Source organism: Bombus vosnesenskii, unplaced genomic scaffold, assembly GCF_011952255.1.
Source record: "Bombus vosnesenskii isolate JDL3184/JDL3185 unplaced genomic scaffold, Bvos_JDL3184-5_v1.1 scf7180000013314, whole genome shotgun sequence".
NCBI classification, from domain to species: domain Eukaryota; kingdom Metazoa; phylum Arthropoda; class Insecta; order Hymenoptera; family Apidae; genus Bombus; species Bombus vosnesenskii.
Window position 1 is genome coordinate 1218723 of NW_022882960.1, and position 21174 is coordinate 1239896.

Here is a 21174-nt window from a genome sequence, read left to right on the forward strand (position 1 = left end):
TTGCCATCTCCTTTTCTGCCCCTCGATCGTTCCCTCTTTATCTGCTCTGTTCGACTCCCAATGGCTCGTCCTTCGTCGCCGGTCCTCTTTCCCTGAGCGTTCGCGGACGTTCCTCCTTCTTCGCCGGTCGACGCGAAGAGCAGCCGCCGCCTCGACGAGAGACCACGATCAAAAAGAGAAGCTGAGACGAGGCTCCGACCGCCGCGGAAAGAATGCGTGGGCCGGACATAATGATTCGTACTTTGTCGGCCCAGTGGCGCGGTACAATCGGTCTCGTGGAACTAGATTAAAAGGCAAGTATATAAATATTCATGAATCACGGCCACGAATTCGGTGTAACTTCCGAGCGTGGAACGTCTTTTCTCCATTTCCACGACTATTTCGTTTCAACTAAGCCAAGCGTGTCGAAGACGTATGCAACTGACGGATAAGTTTCGTTTTTATCGTGGTCGAGCGTTGGAACGTCCAAGAAGAAGATCTTTCAGAATTACCGGTTTCTTTGTGTAATGTAGTACTAGTTAGCATTAGTTATGGTATTATCGCGTGGAATCAACGTGTCGATCCCATTAACGGGAGCGTTGGTAAATAGTTCAGCCATTTCCGCCATTTTATTGCTGGAATACGGAATCTGTTTAGTCGTTTTATCGTTTATGTTGCTCGATTGTCTTAACAACACGTTTTTCACGAGATTTTATGGAGTTGAAGCGCGTACGTCTACAAATCCTTACTTCTAATAGCGGATAAAGAAATTTTTTATTCAAGCTTGAAATGAACAGGAAAGAGCACAAATACTCGTATTTAATCTTGGAAGGAAAATTTCTTCGTCGAATTTTTGCAGTCGATAAAATTGAAAATCCATTACACCATTCGTTTCCAACTGTATACCCCTAAAATATCGATGTTTCTTTAAATGCTGAACTTATGATGGTCGTGATCGTGCGTCTCTAGCGATCGGCCGTTCAAAGAGAACCGTCGAAGAAGGCTTTGCGTGCTGGCGCGGCATGTTTTTCTATAACGGGGCCGCGGGGGTATCGTTAATCGGCGACTCTGATTTAAGAATATCACCGGTGCCGTCCATTGTTCCAGCCGACGTTTCCTGACTCCGTGGGCCCTCGAGAATGTCGGTAGATCGCGCGCCACGTGGGCGTCGATCGCCGCGCAAGCTGCCGATCGCGGGATCTTCGAGGAATCTCGACTGGCCATAAATTTCTTTCGCGTACCGCAACTTCTAATCCTTCCTAACAAAATTCTTCGACACTGTATCGAATCATAGAGCGTGTTGATAATTGTATGTACGATCCCTGATCAAAACTCGGTACACTTTATTTCTTTGGTAAGATTAGATGTTGCGAACGAATTTTAATAACAAAATTCTTAATTAATATATAAGGTGTTGTACATACATACGTATATCGTAATTTATGCACTAATTCAATAATCACGGATTATAGTAATAGAGAGGAAGTGTTATATTCTAGCTTTTATCAAGATTTCATCGATGAAAGACGACGAATCTCGTTATTTCTTCTTTTCCCACGTGTAATTACACAATCGGCCGACAGCGTTCGGACGAAAGAGCGAGGATCCCAGAGATTCACGATAGAGAGGATCGTTGTTAATCAAGTCGAGACCACCGTGGCCAATTCGATGGCAGAAGAAGCCGCGAATTAAAGTCTCAACGGAGCAGAGAACACGATTTTACGAGCGGCCGTGGTGGGGTGAACGGCTCGCATTAGCCTAATCGTTCGAGGCCGGTCTGCCAAATAAATTGGCTGATTTGCATGGGAATTAGGAATCCCCCGTGGATCGGCATAGACCTCGCCAGGTAACCCGCGTGCATGAATCTATCGCGCGAGCCATCGACGTTCAGTGTCTCTGAGTCTCACCGGGAGAGACCTCCCTTCTCGCGGCACTTTCCTCCCTCTCTTCTCTGTTTCCTTCTATGTCCTGCTTACGCGGAATGCACAGTTTAAACGCGTAACTCTTGGGTGGTTGTTACTTCGGGGAAGATACACGCGGAAGTTGCCTAGCTTTCAATGGAATAGTTAGGTTCAGCTACTGCCTTCTGTTTGTTCCTTGCTAATTTATCGAGTCTTATGTTCCATTCGTTACCGACGATTCTAGCGCTTTCTGAATGGTTTCAATGCCTTTGACGATTCTCAAACATAATGGCAAATAAGAAAATATTGGGAATTGCAAATTCTCTTGTAACTTTCTCTTTAGCTGAAAAAATTCGTCACGTTATATTTTCTAGTTTTTACTGATATAGATTCCATGGGTCTACAAATTTTATTCAATATTGTATTTTATACAAATTTATACAATATTGTAAGAGAAAGTAAATAATTATATTCTGGTGTTCTCGATCACGGCAATGCGTAGAATTGTGATCGACGAACGACTAAGTTTACAAGGATGAGCGCGATCGACACTTAGATCAGATCGTTCTTATTTCGACACGTAATTTGCACGGGTTATGCGAACCTCCCGCAATAAGGATATCTTTATTAAGCGCGATTGGGAGGACGCGCAGGCGAGAAGTCACCGAGTAAGTTTCCGTTTACGGTTGGAAGAGATGTGGCGGAGGAGTTTTGTGAAAAAAAATTAGAATTTAAAACTCGGACGGTCTTTCACTGGCTTGCGCGACCGGCTGGACTAATCTCACGATGTATTAATAATCTATCGAATTGTACGAGCAACCTCTCGATAATCTAACAGCCAACGCTACCGAGAAAACTAGTTGCTACTTGCCGAACATTGATATTACTCATCGATGTTCTACGATTGCCGCTTTTCGATAAACCGCGTTCGGATGATTAATTCGACCAGTTACCGATGTAGGGTATTCAAAACTGTTTAATTATCATAATTCCTTCTCCTCTGTCCCGACTCGATTGGAGGGCCTCGACATGCACGGCGGGAGAGGCCATCGGCGAAAATTAGCTCGTACCTTCGATCGAAACGCACGCTGCACCGGCGCCCGTACAGGCAATTAACATAATATTACCCATAACGCAGCGTTTCTAATGGGATATTTATTGCGGGGAACCTCACCCCATCTTCCCGGGCGGACTAAGTGCAGAGATCGTGCGAACCGATCTCGCTCGGTTCACTCTTCGCGCCGCCCGAGGATCTTCTCACCTCGATTATCGCCGATTTTTCTCTTCCTCGTTACCGACCAAACTGCTCTCTTTCTCTCTCTCAATTTACTCTTCTTTCCTTGTTTTTCCTCTTTCTTCCCCTCGTTTCTGTGGCTCGCGGAAACAACAGGCTTCGAGCTACGTTGTTTTGACCGCGTGTTCAACCGTTACGAACGACGCGGACTGAAAGTTACCAGTTCGCGAACAGGAAACCGCCCTTCCCCAATCGATCTTCTAGCGCTGCATTGCGACTACAATCACTGTTAGTCGGCGATCGACGCGCCATGCCAGCCATCGTGAAAACGATAATTTTGAGCGTTTACGCGCGTTCGCGGGAAAAGGAGGTGGTCACGAGGGCTACGCTACCGCCGCTTTACGGCGCTTTTACGGCAGGAATTATCCGTGTCGGATTCCCGAAACTACGAACAAGCAGCAAGCCGATGGACGGGCCTTTTGAACGAGATAGAGTTCTCGTTAAACCATGATCGGTAACCGACGAGTCGTTCTCTCGAGTGTATCCTCTCGAAGACAGTCTACTGGTCCGCGTGTGTTTCTGCTCCTGGCAAAAGAGGATCGTCCTTCTTCCTTCTCCAGCATTGATAACGCTAATTAGGTTCGGAGACATAGCTCTCGCCCATAGGATCTGTTTCTTTTTCAGCGGCTTCAAACGACTTAAGTGGAGTCGCGCGTAGCTTGTTCGCCTCGCGTCCTTTCCTTTTACGGCAGTTTTTAAGCGGTGTTTTCCACGAGAGGAAGCTTGTCGCTGGAATGGTTCGAGCGTGTTCTGCACGGGAATATGGCTCCATTGGAATTTGGATCTTCTTGAGTTCGCTTAACAAGGCGATGACGATTATTTAATTTTTCGGCCACTTTGTTTATTATTCGACCAGAGGAAAATAGACCGTCTGTTTCTTTTAGAATGACGGAAGATTGGGAACAAAAGATTCGTGGGACGAAAGAAATGACATTTCTACAACCTTTCTCTGTATTCGGTTCTTGAAACGTATGCGGTAACAGTTTGGTTTCGGGTATTAAAAGTACAAAGTTTGGGGTATTAAATTGTAGTGTTTATAAGGGGACAGCTGCTCTCAATATTTTAACCGACGCCCAGCGTCCTTCCACATGGTCTCGGCCACGGGAGACTGACTAAAAAAGGGTTCGAGAGTTCACGTTTGTATAAACACCGAGACGACGAAACGGTCCTTTATGTACGATTCGAACTTGGTTGCATATTTAAATATATTCTTCGCTGTGTAATTTAAAAGCAATCTAGCAGGCTTCATGTAAACAATTAATCTCGATGATTTACGAACAGAATTACCCTCTGTCCAATGGCTTATGAGGTGAAAAACTAGTTCTAGTAACGTGTATATACGGTACAAGATATACAATTAGTCTAGTTTATACCAGGTTAGACCCGAAGAATCAACCTTGATGGATCCCTTTCGATAAATTGTAAGAATCACCTTCCAGCTCCTCTTTCCGATCAATTACGAGGTCGAGCCTGAAAACAGCCTCTGAATGTTTGCTCACTCCTGTAGGATCGAGGAAGAGAGCGAAAGGGTGATCGAGGAAGGAGCAAGAATGATGGCGAACAGAGGAAAGCGGCATAGAGGCTAAATACAGGTTCGAAAAGGAGAAACGAATTACCTACGAATCGGCTCCGCATCCCCTTTTTATTCTTTCTTCTGTGGACCAGCCAAGAGCGGTTCCTTTCATCCTCTTCTTCCACCTCGCTTGGGAAAACGACTACGGGTCCTTTCGCCCAAAGCGACCACCTCTTATTCTCCCCACTACTCGCGTCCGTTCGTCTCCTCTTTCTCTCTCCACCTCGCCACCGACTCTCGTCTCCTCTCTTCTCTTCCTCTCGTCCCTCCGGCCCTCGAACGTCTCCATTAGAAGCCGTCGCGCCTTCGGGCCTCGCGGTCTCCTAATTTGCCTACCGATCCGCACGATTTCGCTGCGGGTAGCACACGAGAGAGCAACCATACCACGAATCCAGGAGAGAGCTCGCTGCCACGCCGTTGCACCGAGCAATTTATTTTTTGAATCTCTAGCGTGTTCGGTGCGTTTCGTGCTCGGTGAGGCTGCTTTTGTCGGAGCTTGCTACCTCTCTCTGCCGTTCCCCCGAGCGAGCTGCTCCGGACGCCAGAGGCCCACCACCTATTCATCTCTCTCGTTAACCACCGGACATCTTCATCGGGGATCAATGGGTCTCCCTGGATGTCTCAATAATCCGGGCCGCGAATTACACGATCGGCCTATGTCCATTCCGTCCACCCGTCATTTAAGGTTACCGAGCGCGCTCGTTCTCGCGTGATTCCGTGATCACCACCAGCACGCCGGATCGTTCTACTGCCCCCCTTTTTTTCCCTTTTCCCTCCTTTCCATCGTCGCGATCCACGCGTAAAAACATCCTTTGTCCGACGCGGTCACTTTTTCGATGTATAATTATTTCAAATATGTGGCGCGTTTTTTGCCTCACGGGGCAATTAAGTTTCGGCCGCCGGAGTTTAGACGCGTCTCTCCCTTGGCTTCCAGCTTCTAACAATAAGGTGAAAGCGTTCCGGGGAAGGAGGACCATCTGCGTGGAGGAGGTGATCGCTTTGATTAAGCCATCGATGAAATTACTCTACTTCGCCAAAACTTATAAAAAGCAAATTTATAAAAAGCGAACTTATAAGAAGTAAATTAATATTATACACGGCAGCTTGCTTCACTAATATTTGAACACTTAATTTCAACCCTCTTCGTCAAACGGTTATTTCTCGCAACCAATCGTTCCCCTTTTAGATTAAAACCAAATCGATACGCGTTCGTAGAAAATTACGGGATTCGTGTCGACCCTATCGCTGCGAGCGCGTGTGTTCCAGCTGACGGTCGCCTATCACCTGGCCGACGATTTCACCGACCCCCGAGGATAAACGCGCGTGAAAATCGGTAATCGACCGGTCGTGGAAAGCTCGCTGCTGTCCCATATCGCTGCTTCCCGACCAAATAATTCGCGTGATTCGTCTCGCAGCCGGCCACTGGTACCATATCTTTTTCTCTCTCTCTCTCGAAAGACGAGGGCAATTCTCCTCCGATACTCGTGCAACTTTCCAGCAAATAACAGCGTTCGGTGGTAGCCTTGACTGCTACGTGTACGCGAGCGCATGATCATCGACGATCGAGGGAATCGAGGCTCCAATGATCGTCGCAAAACGTGGCATAAATCATGATTAAACGAGAGTTTCATGTGCGCACGATTCACAGCTGGCGTGTTAGTCGGAATAATTAGATTACGAGGATTGTTGGGCTGGGGAGATGCTGGACTTTCGGTAATATCAGTTTTTCATAGTGTAATAAAATGACAAACACTATTAATAATCGACGTATGTATGATGACATTTAAGACGTGAAATGTATAATCTACTCGACGATTGCAACATTGTTAAAGAGGTAAATAGGGATAGATCGATGTTATGTTAATTTTAGAATCGTCGATTGAATAATAAATGTTTTGTTCGAAGCAATGCATATGTCGTATTAATTGTGATAAAGTAATATACGATCATTCTAACGTCCAAGTGATTGATAGTAGTCGCAAAAACATGAACACGAAGTATAATAATGTACTTAAACGTAACTAATGATGATCGACCGTGGATAAGTATAATATTCGGAGAGCGAATGCGATTCAGTGACTCGTAATAGCGGAACGAAACATCCGTTTGCATTAATACGAATGCGCTACGCTGAATTGAAAAGGTAATTTTTCTACTCGAGGCTTTAATATTCCACGATCGGTGGATCTGAAAATGAGAACATAAAGCGGGCACGTCTAATCGACTCCGTCGCGTTTCCCGGCTACTCAAAGCGTCGGCCACCATTAACGAAACTCATTAATAGAGTTTATTACCCTCGTACCAAGGCTGTTGCTATTTAACGTCATCATAAACTGCGGTTACAACGCTCGAGCCTCGATTTATGCGTTCGTACGCGCTTCTAATGTATCGATCTCGTTCGATCGGTCCGTCACAGGGCGTCTTCTTCTCCTTGAACTTGACGTAGCCTTGACTCGAGACTAAGCGTGGGCGTCACAGTCGGGGAGCCTTCGTTTTTTATCGTATATTCTGTCCCTTCCCTCGCATCTTTCCCTTTGTCTCACCTAAGCTGCTGCGCGTTAAAGTCACGGTTCGATATTTAAGTCCTCCACATGCTATTTAGTCCTCCATCCGCTCTTTACTAAGATTCACGACAACTACCGTGAATCCTCGTATAATACGGATTCGTACAAAATTGCGACGATATTCACAGAACGTGATAAAAGCAGCTGTTCGACGTATTTTTGACAGTTCCATGTGTAGATGCGAGTCAAAGAACGAGGATCCACAGAAATTGCAGATTTCTTCGCTATAGAATAAAAAAATTGGAGAACAAAATATAGAACTGGCGATTTACGCTGGAGTTAAATGGTAGCAAGAGGAATACTATTCGCGAATACCACCAAGCAAAAGCGTCGAAGCCGAGATGTATCGCGGGAGGAGCTTGGAAAGGCCGCGATTTTCCCTCGCGCGAGCGATTAGCCACAGCGCAATCTGTCCGCTCGTTGGTTCTTCCTTATGCCAGGTCTGCTGCAGTTAGACGCTCGGCTAGCTCGCACTTAAGTCGAGTTAGGCGTTAGTTAAGTCAGGCCAACGGCTATTCACGAGAGCATAGCATAGCGAAACGGGTATACTCTCGCGTGGAAAGGAATGTCTGGTCCGCTTTTCTCTTTCCTCCTGATTGATGCCGGCAGCGCTACGTTCTTTGCCCCTTTGTCTACGATGTACTTACTAGGGGAAAACGCGGTACCGCGAGCCGGTGCACCGTTTAACACGCGGGATATTTATACATCATCGTACTCGTAAAGCGTTTCGTGAAGTGCTGTGCATCGCCGGTGTCGGCCCTCTTCAACGACATTCTCTCCTTGGAAACGATTCGCGTTCCTGTTGCTGCTCCGGTGTTCCACCGGGGAAGTCCGTTTCTAAATTAACACGTTGGAATCCGAAGGATCTGGTAAACGCGCGATGTTCTTCCGTCAATTTCAAGTGGATAATTTGCGGCTAAAGTGTGCTTAGTTAGAAGAAACGGGTTAGAGGATTTGTTGGAAGAAGCAGACCACCTGAGAGTAATTTTCGGTAGAAAAAGAAAAAGGTCGTAGTTGAGCAGAGTATGTGTTTAACGACGGAATCTTCGTGATATGATTCTTTCGTGTAATAATCCATAACGTAACATCCTAAATGATTCTCCTTTTTATTTATAGAATAACGATTGCGTAAAGTTGCTAGCAAACTTGTAATTACTATTTACCATTGGGAATGGTAAAATTGACAGAACGCATGGAGAACATAGAACCGTAGGTGGCTGAGAGAGCTTAATGGCTTTTTAACGAACAGCTCCGTTTACTCTATTCACGACTCGCGTACCGCTCCTGTTCCGCTCGCTTCGTGGAATATTTATCATAATCATCAGCATTCGTTAGACCGACCGCGATGACGATTTAATTAAATTCGTACAAAAACTACGTCGAGGGGCCGAGCCAAAAAAGTTCTGTCTCGCTGCACGTCCGGTTGCGGAGGCGTGAAAACGTTATTACGCCAGAGACCTTTCTTTACAAAATGCAACCTCTAATCTATGTTGGACTGTGAAGAAAGAAACAGGAAAAGAAAATTACAAAAAAGAGAGCGATTTAGATGGTATTCATAAAGTTCACATTGCGATATCAGGAAAATGTGTAGTTTTATATCGTAATAATCAATTTAAACATCATTTGGAGAACATCCTGCTCTTCATACTGAAGAAAACCTAGCTAAATTTAGATCAATGTAGTCAGTATCCTTCTAGAAAAAGGTATACAAAGATGAACGAAGTTTGCTACGAGCCAAAGGTACACACGCCCACGCGCTTCGTCGAACGATCGTCTGAGAATCCTCGCACGCATACTATTCAGCGGATAGCGTTTAACGTGGGAAGTTATGATATTTAAAGAGAGCGGCAGCTCTCGAATGGTTAACGGAAAACAATGCGTTTCTATTTCACGCAGTCCTGCGTTCACCGGTATGGAATTTCCGCGATGTTTCGATCGATACGTACTCGTACCAGCGCACGGCAGATGATGCATATCAAACGGAGTGAAACCGGGCCTCCTTCGCAGACCGGTAACAATGCGTTAATGTCTCGACGCTGATCTGATTACGGGGATTTACGTTGGACATCGTCATTTCACAAAGAACTCGTGTCGCAACCGAGCCAAGGGAAGATTTTTATCATTTTTCTCGTACCATCTGAACCAAACCAGAAACGCACCGCCTCTTATGCCGCATCGTGTACTTACGTGTTTCGAGCATTTCGAATTGCAGGATCGTACTTCCACGTACCTAATCACCGGTATCAAAATTCTTGCAACACTGTACACGTTGAATACAGGTTGATTTGCACAAGCCCGTCATTAGAGACTCGCTTTTGACGGGCTGATTATAAGCACTTCCCGTGACCACGATATTACTTCGGGCTTTTTCGTGTTAAGCAACCAAATGGATGCTCGATCTTCGAATTTCCTGTACTCGGCTGTGGGTGTGCAATTAAGGAAACAGTCGGTATTATTACTCCAAAGAACGAGGGTTACTCATATTTCTTGAGCTTTTTTGTAAAAATGCAGCGCATTGCATACTCGATTATAATGAGACTATAAACGAGCCAGCGGAACCATTTGTAAGGCTCGTTCTTAGTGTTATGTAACCGAAACGAAGTGTGTGAAAACTCTGACGAATGATGTAGTCATCTGTTAGGCACGGACATATAGGAGAAAGTTCAATTACTCACGTTATACTAAACTAACAATTCGAATCTTGAATATTCTTACACTAACCACTCCAGATATATTTCACTATTATCTCTTCAAACCTACGTACGACTTTAAACCGACGTCAATTTCCTGTACCATATTTCATCGCACTACTTTGCATTCTTTCACGAACCCCGCTTTCGAGTTCTTCGAACATAAAACACTGGCAACGTCAAGGTAAGAAAACCGCAGCAATTTCGTCGACAACAATGACACGCGTCCTCGACCCCATTGAATACAACGTACGACAATCCCCAAACAATCGCGTTGAATCGCGAACATACCAACTCCTGGATTCTTGGATTCCATCTCTTGGTCCCGACGATTAACAATTATAATTATTCCGGCGGAATTATACGAGGAACATCGCTGAACGATTCCACGACTCGCGTCCTCTCGGCGCGAGAGCTGTTCGCGCGAGCGAACGGTTGCAGCCAATTTGCGTACTTCTATAAATGCAGGTACCGGTGGCGTGTACCGGCGTTCGAGCGGTCAGTAAATGTTCCTAGGCGTCCAATACCGGCTGTATTCCGTACGATACATAATGCATGAGCCGGTACGCGGTGTGTTTCTTCCTCCTACTCTTCCTTCCTCCGGATCTCGCACGGTCTGGCCGCTCGTCAGCGCGAACATCAGATTCGCTAATTAAGAAGCCGCTGAATTTATCTAGCGACGATTAAATCCTATAAGCGTTCCAGCTGGCCATCGAATTGTCCTCGTGTACGTCGTTTGTTGCCAGCAGTTTCTTTTCCTCCTATCGCGTCCGTTTCACCTCGTTTAGCAGCGACGAAAGCAGCGGAAAACACTCGTCACCCATAGCCGGGGTCGCGTTAAGGGTATGATTAACGCGCGAGGTATAATCTTCTCAGTAATAAGGTGTCGAGTCACTGAATCGACGAGTTTTTCGCGAATAATTGAAGTTTAAGTTTAACGATCCTTTCTCCTCGCGTAACGATGCGATCCTAGTGGCATCGTTTTTAGACTTCAAGTTCATTACCTTGCAAGCGAATTATTATTCACTTCTGTAACTACTTCACGTTAAAATACTGCGCGGCCAAGCGATATAAAATCAGAAAACCAACAAGAGTCTTACGTACGAAAAGTTTTGCAATGTTTTAGAACACACTGTTTCGTATCAGATACTTTAACGATGGAAGAGAAGGATCGCAAACGAAAGCAAAGACTTTGAAATCCTGTACGCTTAATCTTCTACTCCGTGATATCGAGGAAATTAAAAGAAAAGCAATTAAAGAGTGGTAGTTGGGGGAAAAAACGAAACAAGCTCCACGAGCTCGTCGACATACAGGTCGCGAGGCGTTCCAAATGTCTCAACGCCGTTTGACGATGATAAAGTGCAGATAATAACGCGACTAAGTAATCGCATGGTCGCGTCGGCCTGATTCGCCAAAGCCGCGCGACTCTGTCCCCAGCGCGAAGAAGATAAATTTCTCGACACTGCTAATGGCGTTTCTTGCTTGCGAATTCATCTTATAAGGGCGTTCTGCGCCGGCGATGATCTGGGTGTTATAAGCCATCAGCGCCGCGGAAAGAAATGCTCCCTCCGCCGCGCCGCTGCATAAATATGCATGCATCCGCCGATGGATCTTGTAACCCTGCCTCCTCCTGGTTTTTGTTAATACCATCTCAAAAATGTAGTCGTTCCTCGTTTTGCCGTAGCAAAATACCAGCCGTCGTTACCGATATATCACCGGTTATGACGCGACACGCTAATAAATTAGCCAGCCCCACTGTTGTTGTCGAAAACCCGTACTACACATACCGTACGACTTATGGTATTCTGTTGCACCGAGTTGCAATTCTCCGCATGCATAGAGATCTGATAAAGTGGACTGTATCGAAATCTTCTGTCGTAAGGGCCGGAGATTAATTTTTACGGGGAATTTAAAAACCTGGTACCTTAATTAATCGAGATGGTAATCTGTTTTCTGTGCAACGAGCCGAGTCAGGAATAAACAGATGCACGTGATGGCCGGATTTACGGCATATTATATCATGAAGCGTAGTATGTAGAGAAATATTATTAGAATAGCTACGTTAAATTACGTACGTTCTATGTATTGCCAGCTTTTCTAAAATTTTTCGTTACAAACGAAAAAGTTTCAACTAGCCGCACGATGTCGATTTGTCAGCTTTCAATGGCACCCTCCGCGATATGCAAATGGCGGCGCAGTTTCTGTGGTGAAACGTGGTCCGTACGAGGGTGCACCGATACAAGTCGCTAGTAACTATACGTTCTTCTTGGTCGGTCGGGGTCAACAGGGCACGCTATCGCGCGAATCCGTGCACATCGGTCCAAGAATTTCCAGAGAAGCTTCGTATGCATATGCATGCGGCGGCTGCGTATACGGTAAACACCGGTAGAGGTAGGATAGGAAATAACTGCCAATTAGCGCGAGTCCCTAACGGAGGAAACCTGAGCGCAAGCCGCCTCCGCTTAGCGCTGACTCACTTTTCATTGCGCGGTTCTTGCGTTGATGCGCGCAACCCTAACCGTGCGATTGGGCGTTTCCCAGGATCAAAGAACAGAAAAGTAAATATCTCGATTCTGAAGAATTTTGTTATTATCAGGATTCCATAGTTCTATAGCGGGAATTTGTGGATATGAGGGTTGTGGAATGTGGAGAGTGCCTGATTAGTCGATGGAATTTTGGTGATGCCGTGGCAATCTAGCTTTTATTGAGAAACTCGTTTCTAATCGTTACTGGCGGCGGTATTATGCAACTTTTCTATATTTTCAAGAATCCATATAATTAAAAAGAAACCATTATTTCCATTACTCGAACAAACACGAATAAACGATTGGATTTCATAATGGATTAAATATCCCTCCGCCAATATTTAAGCCCACCTTCGACAAATATGGTCGATCGGCTATTATCTCACTGAAAAACGTTTACGTCACTCAACCCTCGATGAGAAGTAACGCAGCTGTCTCGAATGGCATCGAAAAAGCGTCCATGGAAACTTCGTCGTCGTGTCACCATCCGCGCATGGACACGCGCGGCTGCCTTGCGGGGAACGCGGCAGATGCGTAGAGAATTCGTCTGATTGAGGGTGATACTATAACGAACCAAGGCCTCCAGGTTCGTGATCCAGGATGATAAAATTGAGCACGGGGAGGGCATATGGTGTTTCGCGGTGTTCGCGTGATCCTCTCGCATTTTTCTTCCATCGGTTGCATTATATTGAGCTCTCGTTTATTTTTAATCACTGACGTGTATGTAATTTGTGTCGCGATTAATCGGAAGCCAGTTCGATTTCCTGGGTAATTAAATTCGGATACGATAATTAACCCCGTGCAGAACTGTATAGAATACATTTATGCTTGTACAAGGGCTATATGCTCGGACAAGGGTCAACGTAATTTCGTTCGTGCTCGAAACGAAACGTTGATTTGGAGCAGAACCCACTGTAATTAGTAGAAACCATCGATTCAAACTGAATTTCGTGTTCCTTAACCCGCGTAGATCGTGTTTTTCGTCTGTGATTCAGTGAAAGTCATTTTACCACCGTTGATTCCTTTGGAATCATTCAAAGATCCGGTTCTTACTGTAATCCAGGCTAAAGAATGAACACTAGTAAACACAGAAACGGGTCTGCGTAGTTGCACCGGTTATGCTATGAAACCGGATAAATTATTTATGAATGTCATTCCGGTTCCGAACTTTATGAAACACCCTTCCTAGGTATTCTCGGCCTGTGTTTCTTTTCCTTCCCCTGCCCTGGTTAAACTTCAAAGCTCGATTTCACCAGGATTGTCGATAAAAGACTAACCTCCTCACCCCTACGAGAATTGTATTACGCTCAGTCATCATCATTCACGTGTTTCTTCCCACGCTATAATCTCGCACCCCAACGCAACGCCAATATGAAGCACCGCGTTTCTACTCGAAGAACACATAACCAGCCACGTGTACAGTATGTAGATAATGACGTTTCTGAAGGCACATGGCGACAGAGAGATTTATCCGGTGAGAATACCGGTGACACTGTTTCCTGCGGCTCCACCCCTTTGGCTACAGGGTCTGGTGAATTCTGAATGCGACCGCGACTTGCAATGGTTGTGGACGAGACATTGAGGAAAAAAAGGCAGCAACGTGTAGAGCGTAGAGGAAACAAAATCGGCCAGATTCGGATCAGAATTCAGGGAGCATTGAGGGTGTCGCTGCCGCCACCACAGGCCGCGCAAGATTTACGAATTCGCGTTAGATCTCCGGCCGAATGCTCGAGCATTCGAGAGTAGATAATCGATGCGGTGTCAGACGGTGCCGTTTTCGTGAACAAAGCTTCGAAATTATGCGGAGCGTGAGGGGAATACGCACGAAAAAGGAATACATCCTGAGATCATTGTTCATGGTACATATTTGGAACGATAAAATTCCCGAAGATCGAAAGTTATGATAAATTCATTTTTGTCAATTTCCCGACTTTTACACTACTTACAAAGCACATATTTAATAGAACGCAAAGATAGCGTTGAAACGCGATTGGTTGACAATACACTGAATTTTATACGAGACTTATAAAAGAAGAAAATATGACTTGTATTTTTTAAAGTCACTGTCACTTTCTTGGTAATGAACAGTAAACGCTTCTCGCGCTGGGCCAGAACGAAAATTCCCAGGCGAGAAGACGGGATAATGAATAACTCGCGAAACTACGCGCTGTCGCTGCGTTAAGAACGAACGAACGAACGAACGAACGGACGCGTCGGATCTGGTCGATAAATTTCCGTTCGTACGTAAAATAATCGCCGTGATATACGAGCCACGATATTCGTAATTTCGCGACGGTAATTTACTGATAGTTGTATTTTCATAAAAGCTATTCGCGGACAGGCGAAATATTGCGCACGCCTCAGCCCGCCGCGATATAAATGCTCCGGTAGAGATCCGTTTGTATGTTTGATCGAGCCAAGCTGCATAAGCAGGTAGGTCAGTCGGAACCTGGTGAAAATTGCTACAAACGTATCCCCGAGGGTAGTCATCAGCTTCTTCTTGCGAGCTTTGGGACTCGGAAAAACTGTGTTGCCAGTCGTGACGCACGCGCCTGAATCGCGATCATGCGTTTCTCTGAAACTAATGTCTCAATTCATGGAAACATTATACGCGAATTACCTCTACGGGAATGAGCAGAGATCATTGTAGGCTGTCGCGTCATTATACGTGCCATTTGCAAGTTTATCTTTTAAACGCGCGGTGTGCTTTTTCATCCGATAGTCTATCATCATTACTTTCCCGCGAGGAAAGTTTCTCTGTACGTATCTTACGAGGATGAGAGGTTTTGATCGAGCTTGAGTTGTTAAAACACAGATGAAATTAAGTTGGAAGGATTGTAAAAGGGTAATTACACCGTTGGAAATAAATTGTCAAACAAGCTGACGTTTAATTCTCTTATTTGCACGATGGTTTGCAGAAGTATTTGAACGTTTATGTTCGTCATTTCTAGCGAGTGAAATGTAGATATTACATTGAAGTTATTGAACCGAGTAAGCAGAAAATAATTCTATTATATGCTTCAAAGCACGAACCATCGCGTCGATGGATTAAAAAGATACTCGATGAACTTTTGAAGCGTTAGAGAATCGGAACAAAATTGGAGGCCATTTCTCTTCGTTATTCACGTAGCACGGAAGTCAACGAAGTGTAAAAAATTAGAATTACCGCAGCGATTTCACTACTGAATGGAATTGCCTCTGTCCGTTACCATAGACTATAATTACACGCTACTTCGTCCTAATAAAAGTAATTCGGTTGCGCCGGAGGAGTCGAGCCGAAAGCGAAAAAAAGTCTGGAGCTGGAGGGTGTGTCGCTACCTCCTGTTAAAAGCCGGTGTTTAAAATGGCGAAATTATATAGAAGAGCCGCGTGGTGTGTAAAAGCCGCGAGTGACCGATTGCTGTCGCGAACAGAGGATTCGTTTCACTTCGATATATCGTGATTAATATCTGTAAAACAGCGTCATTACCAGCGATGGTAGAATGGACGGTGTCATTCGCGGAGTTCGCCTGCTTCGAAGCGGTCAACACGTACGACTACAATTTCCAGCGGGTGAGCAAAGTCGTCGTTCTTGCAATTTCATGGCGTGTTAGAGCCGATCGTGGCCCACGGCCATCGGATATTTCGCTGTGTATATACACCGTATCGGTACACGAGCGTGTACGAGAGAAAATTCGAAACGATCGCCGGACGAGAAACCGCCATTAAGCGACCGCGGTTTCCGCTAATCGAGTCGTTTCTCCCTTGTAACGTGGGAGGTTCGGTACACGTCGCGCGATTCGCAAAGCCTCAGATCTCGGACAGCCTGTAACGATGTTTGTGCAAGATGATTTACGGAGATCGAGGTGTATTTTCTCCGGTACCGCTCTAAACAATGAGCTTTCAAATCTTATCTGGCCATTGTGCGTGTATTTTATTACGGCGATTCGGCTGAAATCGTCGGGAGGAGGAGCGCCGGGTTAAGTGCAAGCTTGCAACCTTTGCAAGGTGAGTCTTAATTATACGTTATGACTATGTGCAAATGCACGGCGGAAAGGAAGAATGAAATATCATGCGAGACGAGATTTATGGGAAATTTTAAGGTACTATGTGAACCGTATCTCGTGAACAATGATTCGTTGTTCTTCGGTAACGAATGTTCCTCGTACGAGACTCCATTACCAGTTACCAATTTTAACACCTATCTCTTATTACGTCGAGATTCGCGCAATAGAATTTAAGGAAGCGTAACTTTTTTAGTCTCAATTGTTTCAACATCTGTAACTTACAGTGTTTAAATTTAAAATAAAAACCAATTTATCAGGATCTTCTTGAGCATAATTGAACTAATATTACTAGCGAAAATATTGTGCAAAAGGTCCTAGAAATAAAATTGTACCTATCCTACGCGGAATTACGAACTCACTTTCACAGGTTATAAATTTTACGATAGAAAAGGAGTTCCTCCCACGGTGAAATTGTATCGCTGAAAGAAAACGAGACCATAGAAAACACGATCGCGCGTTATCAAGCAGAAATTCCGAAAGGAAGAGTGTATAAAGAGGGTTCGGCTCGAAGCGGCGTTGTTTCACGGGGGGTAACGATCCTCGAGATCTCATTTACAGTACAAATTAGTCGTAGGCCGGTCCTTGGTCCTTAATGGTTGGCCGGCACGCAAAGAGGCTAGCTTTAATGAAGACCGCGCTTTGTCCGTGACGAAGTGCTGCGCGGTGTGACGCGGCTCGCAGCCGATCCGCTCGCGTCGCACCGAGCCGCGCGGCCGTATTTCGCTCGAACGTCCGCTGAATGCGAGTTAAACGAAGATTTATGCCGTGCCGTGTAAATATAAACAACAATATGCAATCCCCGTCTTATTGTCCCGCGCGAACGAGCCGCGCAAGCCGACCAATGCGAACTATGCTTTCACGCATGCTCTCGCGTCGCGAGCCTTTCTACCGAGCTAATTGACTGAACACCCAGAGACACCGGATAGTGACTGCTTTTGTATCGTGTGTTCTTCGCTTTCGAAATTCTTCCAAATAGGAAATATCAAGTACATAACGTATTTCGGCAATGGGAATTACAATTAGAAGCTTGTAATTCTCGACAATGTTTGTTTAATATGCAATGACTGTGGGAGTTCAAAAAGCTGAAGTTGAACGCAGTTTCCGAAATGCCTTTCTATTGAGCGATTTTAGAAGACGTTGAAATAGAACTTGAAGATCATTTACTTGGTGTAAATCTAAAACTCTAAAAGAAATTGTACCCGCAAAATCCTAACAAAAAAAGAACGAAGCAAAGACTATTTATCATAATTCAAGGAACGAATCAAGAATTGCTACATCATCGAAACAATTCCTCCGATCTTCGCTGTGGCCATAATGTGTGTCAGTCCTTCATCCTGTTCTTGGTTCATCATACTCGATGCGATCCGTTTCTCCTAACTATCCTCGGCAACGACGAACAAGATAGACCGCGAAGGGAATGAAAAATGGAGACACGCGGTGTATTTCGTCAGCGAGAGAGAGCGCGTTTCGTCTCGCCGGCGAAATTTCAGCGAGCGCGTAATGCGCGCGCCTATTAAATGAACCGGTTTTAATGAATTTGCTTGTCCGCGGCGTACGCGAGCCGGCGCGGTGTGCACGTGTAGTGCGGCGAACGTGGAGTCGCTTCGGAAGACTAATCGACCGGGGCGTAACGAGCCACCGAGCGACGATCCTTCCTCTGTACGGACGAGGACGAAACACTTCTCTTCTCCGCGAGCGGCCGCGTTTTTTGCGAGCGCGCTTCAGAAATTTGTCTGTCGCTGCCTTAATACGCCGGCTGTCACGCCCGTCGACGCTCATCCATCCAGAGTACTTCTGGCAGGTACGTGCCTCCCTCCGCTCCTCTTGTATCGCTTTAATTCGCCGGTTCCCACGTGCGATTTCGCCGACTGCGATTTATTCTGACGCGCTTAACTCGCGAAAGTTGTCTCGGCGAACGATGGATCGCGTTTCGTTTCCTTCTCTTTTCGAAAGTCTAACTCGGATGACGTAGTTTGCAGGTTTTTTGTAGTGATTACTCTTAGGAATGAAGATTTAGTCATTTGACATTCAGTTCCTCGGTATAGATGACGTGGTTTTAATATCGAAGAATTTTTCAATGGAATGAACGAAATGAGCGAAGGCGAAGATTTAATTCTCCAGTGCCATCGATGAAATCATCAGACACTGAACTAATTTGGAGTTTTTCAATTAACCAAGGTTCTATCAATCTTGATGATGTGCGTTTTGTTCGAGAAATAGGTTTCAGAATGACACGGCCATTAGACTCTCGTCAGTGATCGCTTCGACTGTAATCAGTACTAGCTAACTTACACCAACCGGGCATATCGATTCAATAAATCTCGCGATTCTTTTTTCGTTGTAATAAATATTACGCGAGATGATACGTAAGACATTCATCATCGATGCGAATGAAAGGAGATTCATACATGGAAAGATGCAGACTGCATCCTGGCATTGGTTTCGAATCAACTACCATGCTAATAATTTAGATCAATCGTGAATCGATAAATTTCTGTAAACTCTAACCAGAATAAAATTACCCGCTTTAGGTATTACTTTTATAGAAGTGTAGAGAATTCGACATTTCGAAGGACTATAATCTAAGGGTTGGCTTCTTTATGGATCACAGTGTTTCTCCAATGATTTGAATATGTTTGTTTCCCAGTAATTGCAGCCCGGCTTTCGAAGTACCCGCTGCCACCTCACTTATGTATACGTGTCCACGCTTGTTTCCGCGTTTTATCTTGTAATTATTAACAATCGTGTGCGGCTAACGTTCGACGATCGTACGTCATTTGCGCGGGGCTCTGTGATTACAACGCTTACAACGTTTAGAAGGGTGGCAAAGCGACTCGTGGCACGAGAAGAGACTGCAAACGCTCGTCTAACCGGGGTCCCCGTTAATAACACGCCAGTCGATCTGTCATCGACGTTGTTTTACTCTTTTCAAGTGAAATTCATTCCCTTCCCCGAAAATAATAGCTGCTTGACAGGTGAAATGTACTCACTATGTCCTCCATGCTGTGATTTCCAGCGTGCATTAATCCGGGATTAGTACAGCTTCCCACGGGCGTCGTGTGAAGCGAAGAGGAGCTTACATGTACACGTGCGTTGCTATCGCGAAAATTGCACTTCCTGACAATTACTTCTCCCTTCGTCGTTTCCCCGATCAATCACGCTTTCCTTCTTGCACTCGATATCGAACTACCAGCTGTCACGCCTGGGATCATCGTTCGAAAAACGATCACTTTTCGTCGAACTTGTCACCACTTTCAAACTCCATTAAAACTTGTCCCTGCTCCGAAACCGTGCACCGATATCTCCTTGACGGTCATAACACTATTTTCACGGAACGTTTATTGGATTACTCGTATCGGTTGTTAGATACAAGGATTTCTTCCTGCTCACATGTAAATGATTACACTTGGCCGCGTATACTTTCGCGAATCGGAGCTGTTTCTCGTAATCCGAGATGGAGTATCGAGTCTATTTATACACGGAAAAGCTCGCGCAGAGACACGTACACGCGGGCCCCGCGATCTCACCGTAAGATCGCCGCGAGGATCGTCGTCACCGGTACACGGTGACGACAACGACGGTCAGGGTGGTCCACGACGCGCGACATCCTCGTACCGGTCGTCGAAGTCTCCGCGTGCTCGCTACACGTTCGCCAGCATTGTCGAATCCTCTCCGTTGCTATTCCAGTCTTCTTCCTCTAGAATCGACACTACGTCGACCACAATGTCCTCCGGAATACTCGAAAAATCTCCGAACTCTGAGCGACGAATCCTGTGATCAACAAACGTCGTGTCACGCTCGATCTTCCCTATTTCGTATCGATCGAAAGGATCGTCCTGTTTTTATCGTGTTCCGGAGAGCAAGAACTTCCAGCGAATCCAGATCCAGGGACCACACACAGTCGTGGAAGAGTTCGTAGAACGGTCGACGATCGCAGTAGAACACGAGACGAACGGACAAACAGACGAACGGATGCAAAGAACGCGCCAAGAGCCAACCGTTCGCCGGCTCGGGCTGAGTCTCACTGACTCGGTTGTTGCGTTGCCCGCCAGCTCTGGCCGCGACGTGTTTCGCTCGATAGAGAGGGAGAGAGAAGCATGCAGGGGAAGAAAGAGCGACAGAGACGAGTAGGAAACTTGTGTAGAGGGGGTTGTAAGGCCCTTCCATCGAACCCCTCCATAGTAAAGGCCTACCGGGTGCCCAGGGCTTCGACCATTATCTCTGTTAGGCAGCGCTGCCCCGCGCCACAGACGATCCAGAGGGACGAGGTTCCAAGGGCTTTATTATATTTACGAGGCGTTATCGAGTCAATCCAACAATATTGATTCCGCGCCGCGAAGAGATCGGCCATCTTAAAGAACGCCCAATACATGGACCCCCTTTGGTTACGCGTTCCCTTGCTACCGGAGGGCTCGTGGCACTCTCGCTCTTATTTTTTACGCTCGCAATTTCTTAATAAGGATCTCTCATTCTGCTCAAGTTCTTCCAAATTTGATGTTAATCGAATCGTCCATCGAATCACTCATTGAGTTTATCGAATTTCGACGAGCCACGAAATCGGAGCTTGCAAAATATAAATTAGAAAATAAGTGAGTTACAACT

At 45.6% G+C, this 21174-nt stretch overlaps 2 protein-coding genes across 4 annotated transcripts in view; one reads left to right on the top strand and one right to left on the bottom strand.

The window, feature by feature from the left end:
- Positions 1-21174, bottom strand: part of LOC117235130 (TSC22 domain family protein 1) — a 92988-nt gene that overhangs the window by 49487 nt on the left and 22327 nt on the right. Inside the window, exon 1 of one of the 3 annotated variants that reach the window (XM_033496875.1) lies at positions 19563-20981. The exons of 1 other annotated variant lie outside the window; for it this stretch is intronic. In XM_033496875.1, coding sequence (XP_033352766.1) covers positions 19563-19595 — 33 coding nt within the window. In that variant the 5' untranslated portion in view covers positions 19596-20981. Of the gene's footprint in view, positions 1-19562; positions 20982-21174 lie in introns of those variants that run through there. One more of the 3 variants, XM_033496874.1, reaches the window with a different exon arrangement.
- Positions 1-21174, top strand: part of LOC117235131 — a 56943-nt gene that overhangs the window by 18166 nt on the left and 17603 nt on the right. The gene's annotated exons all lie outside the window — the stretch shown is intronic.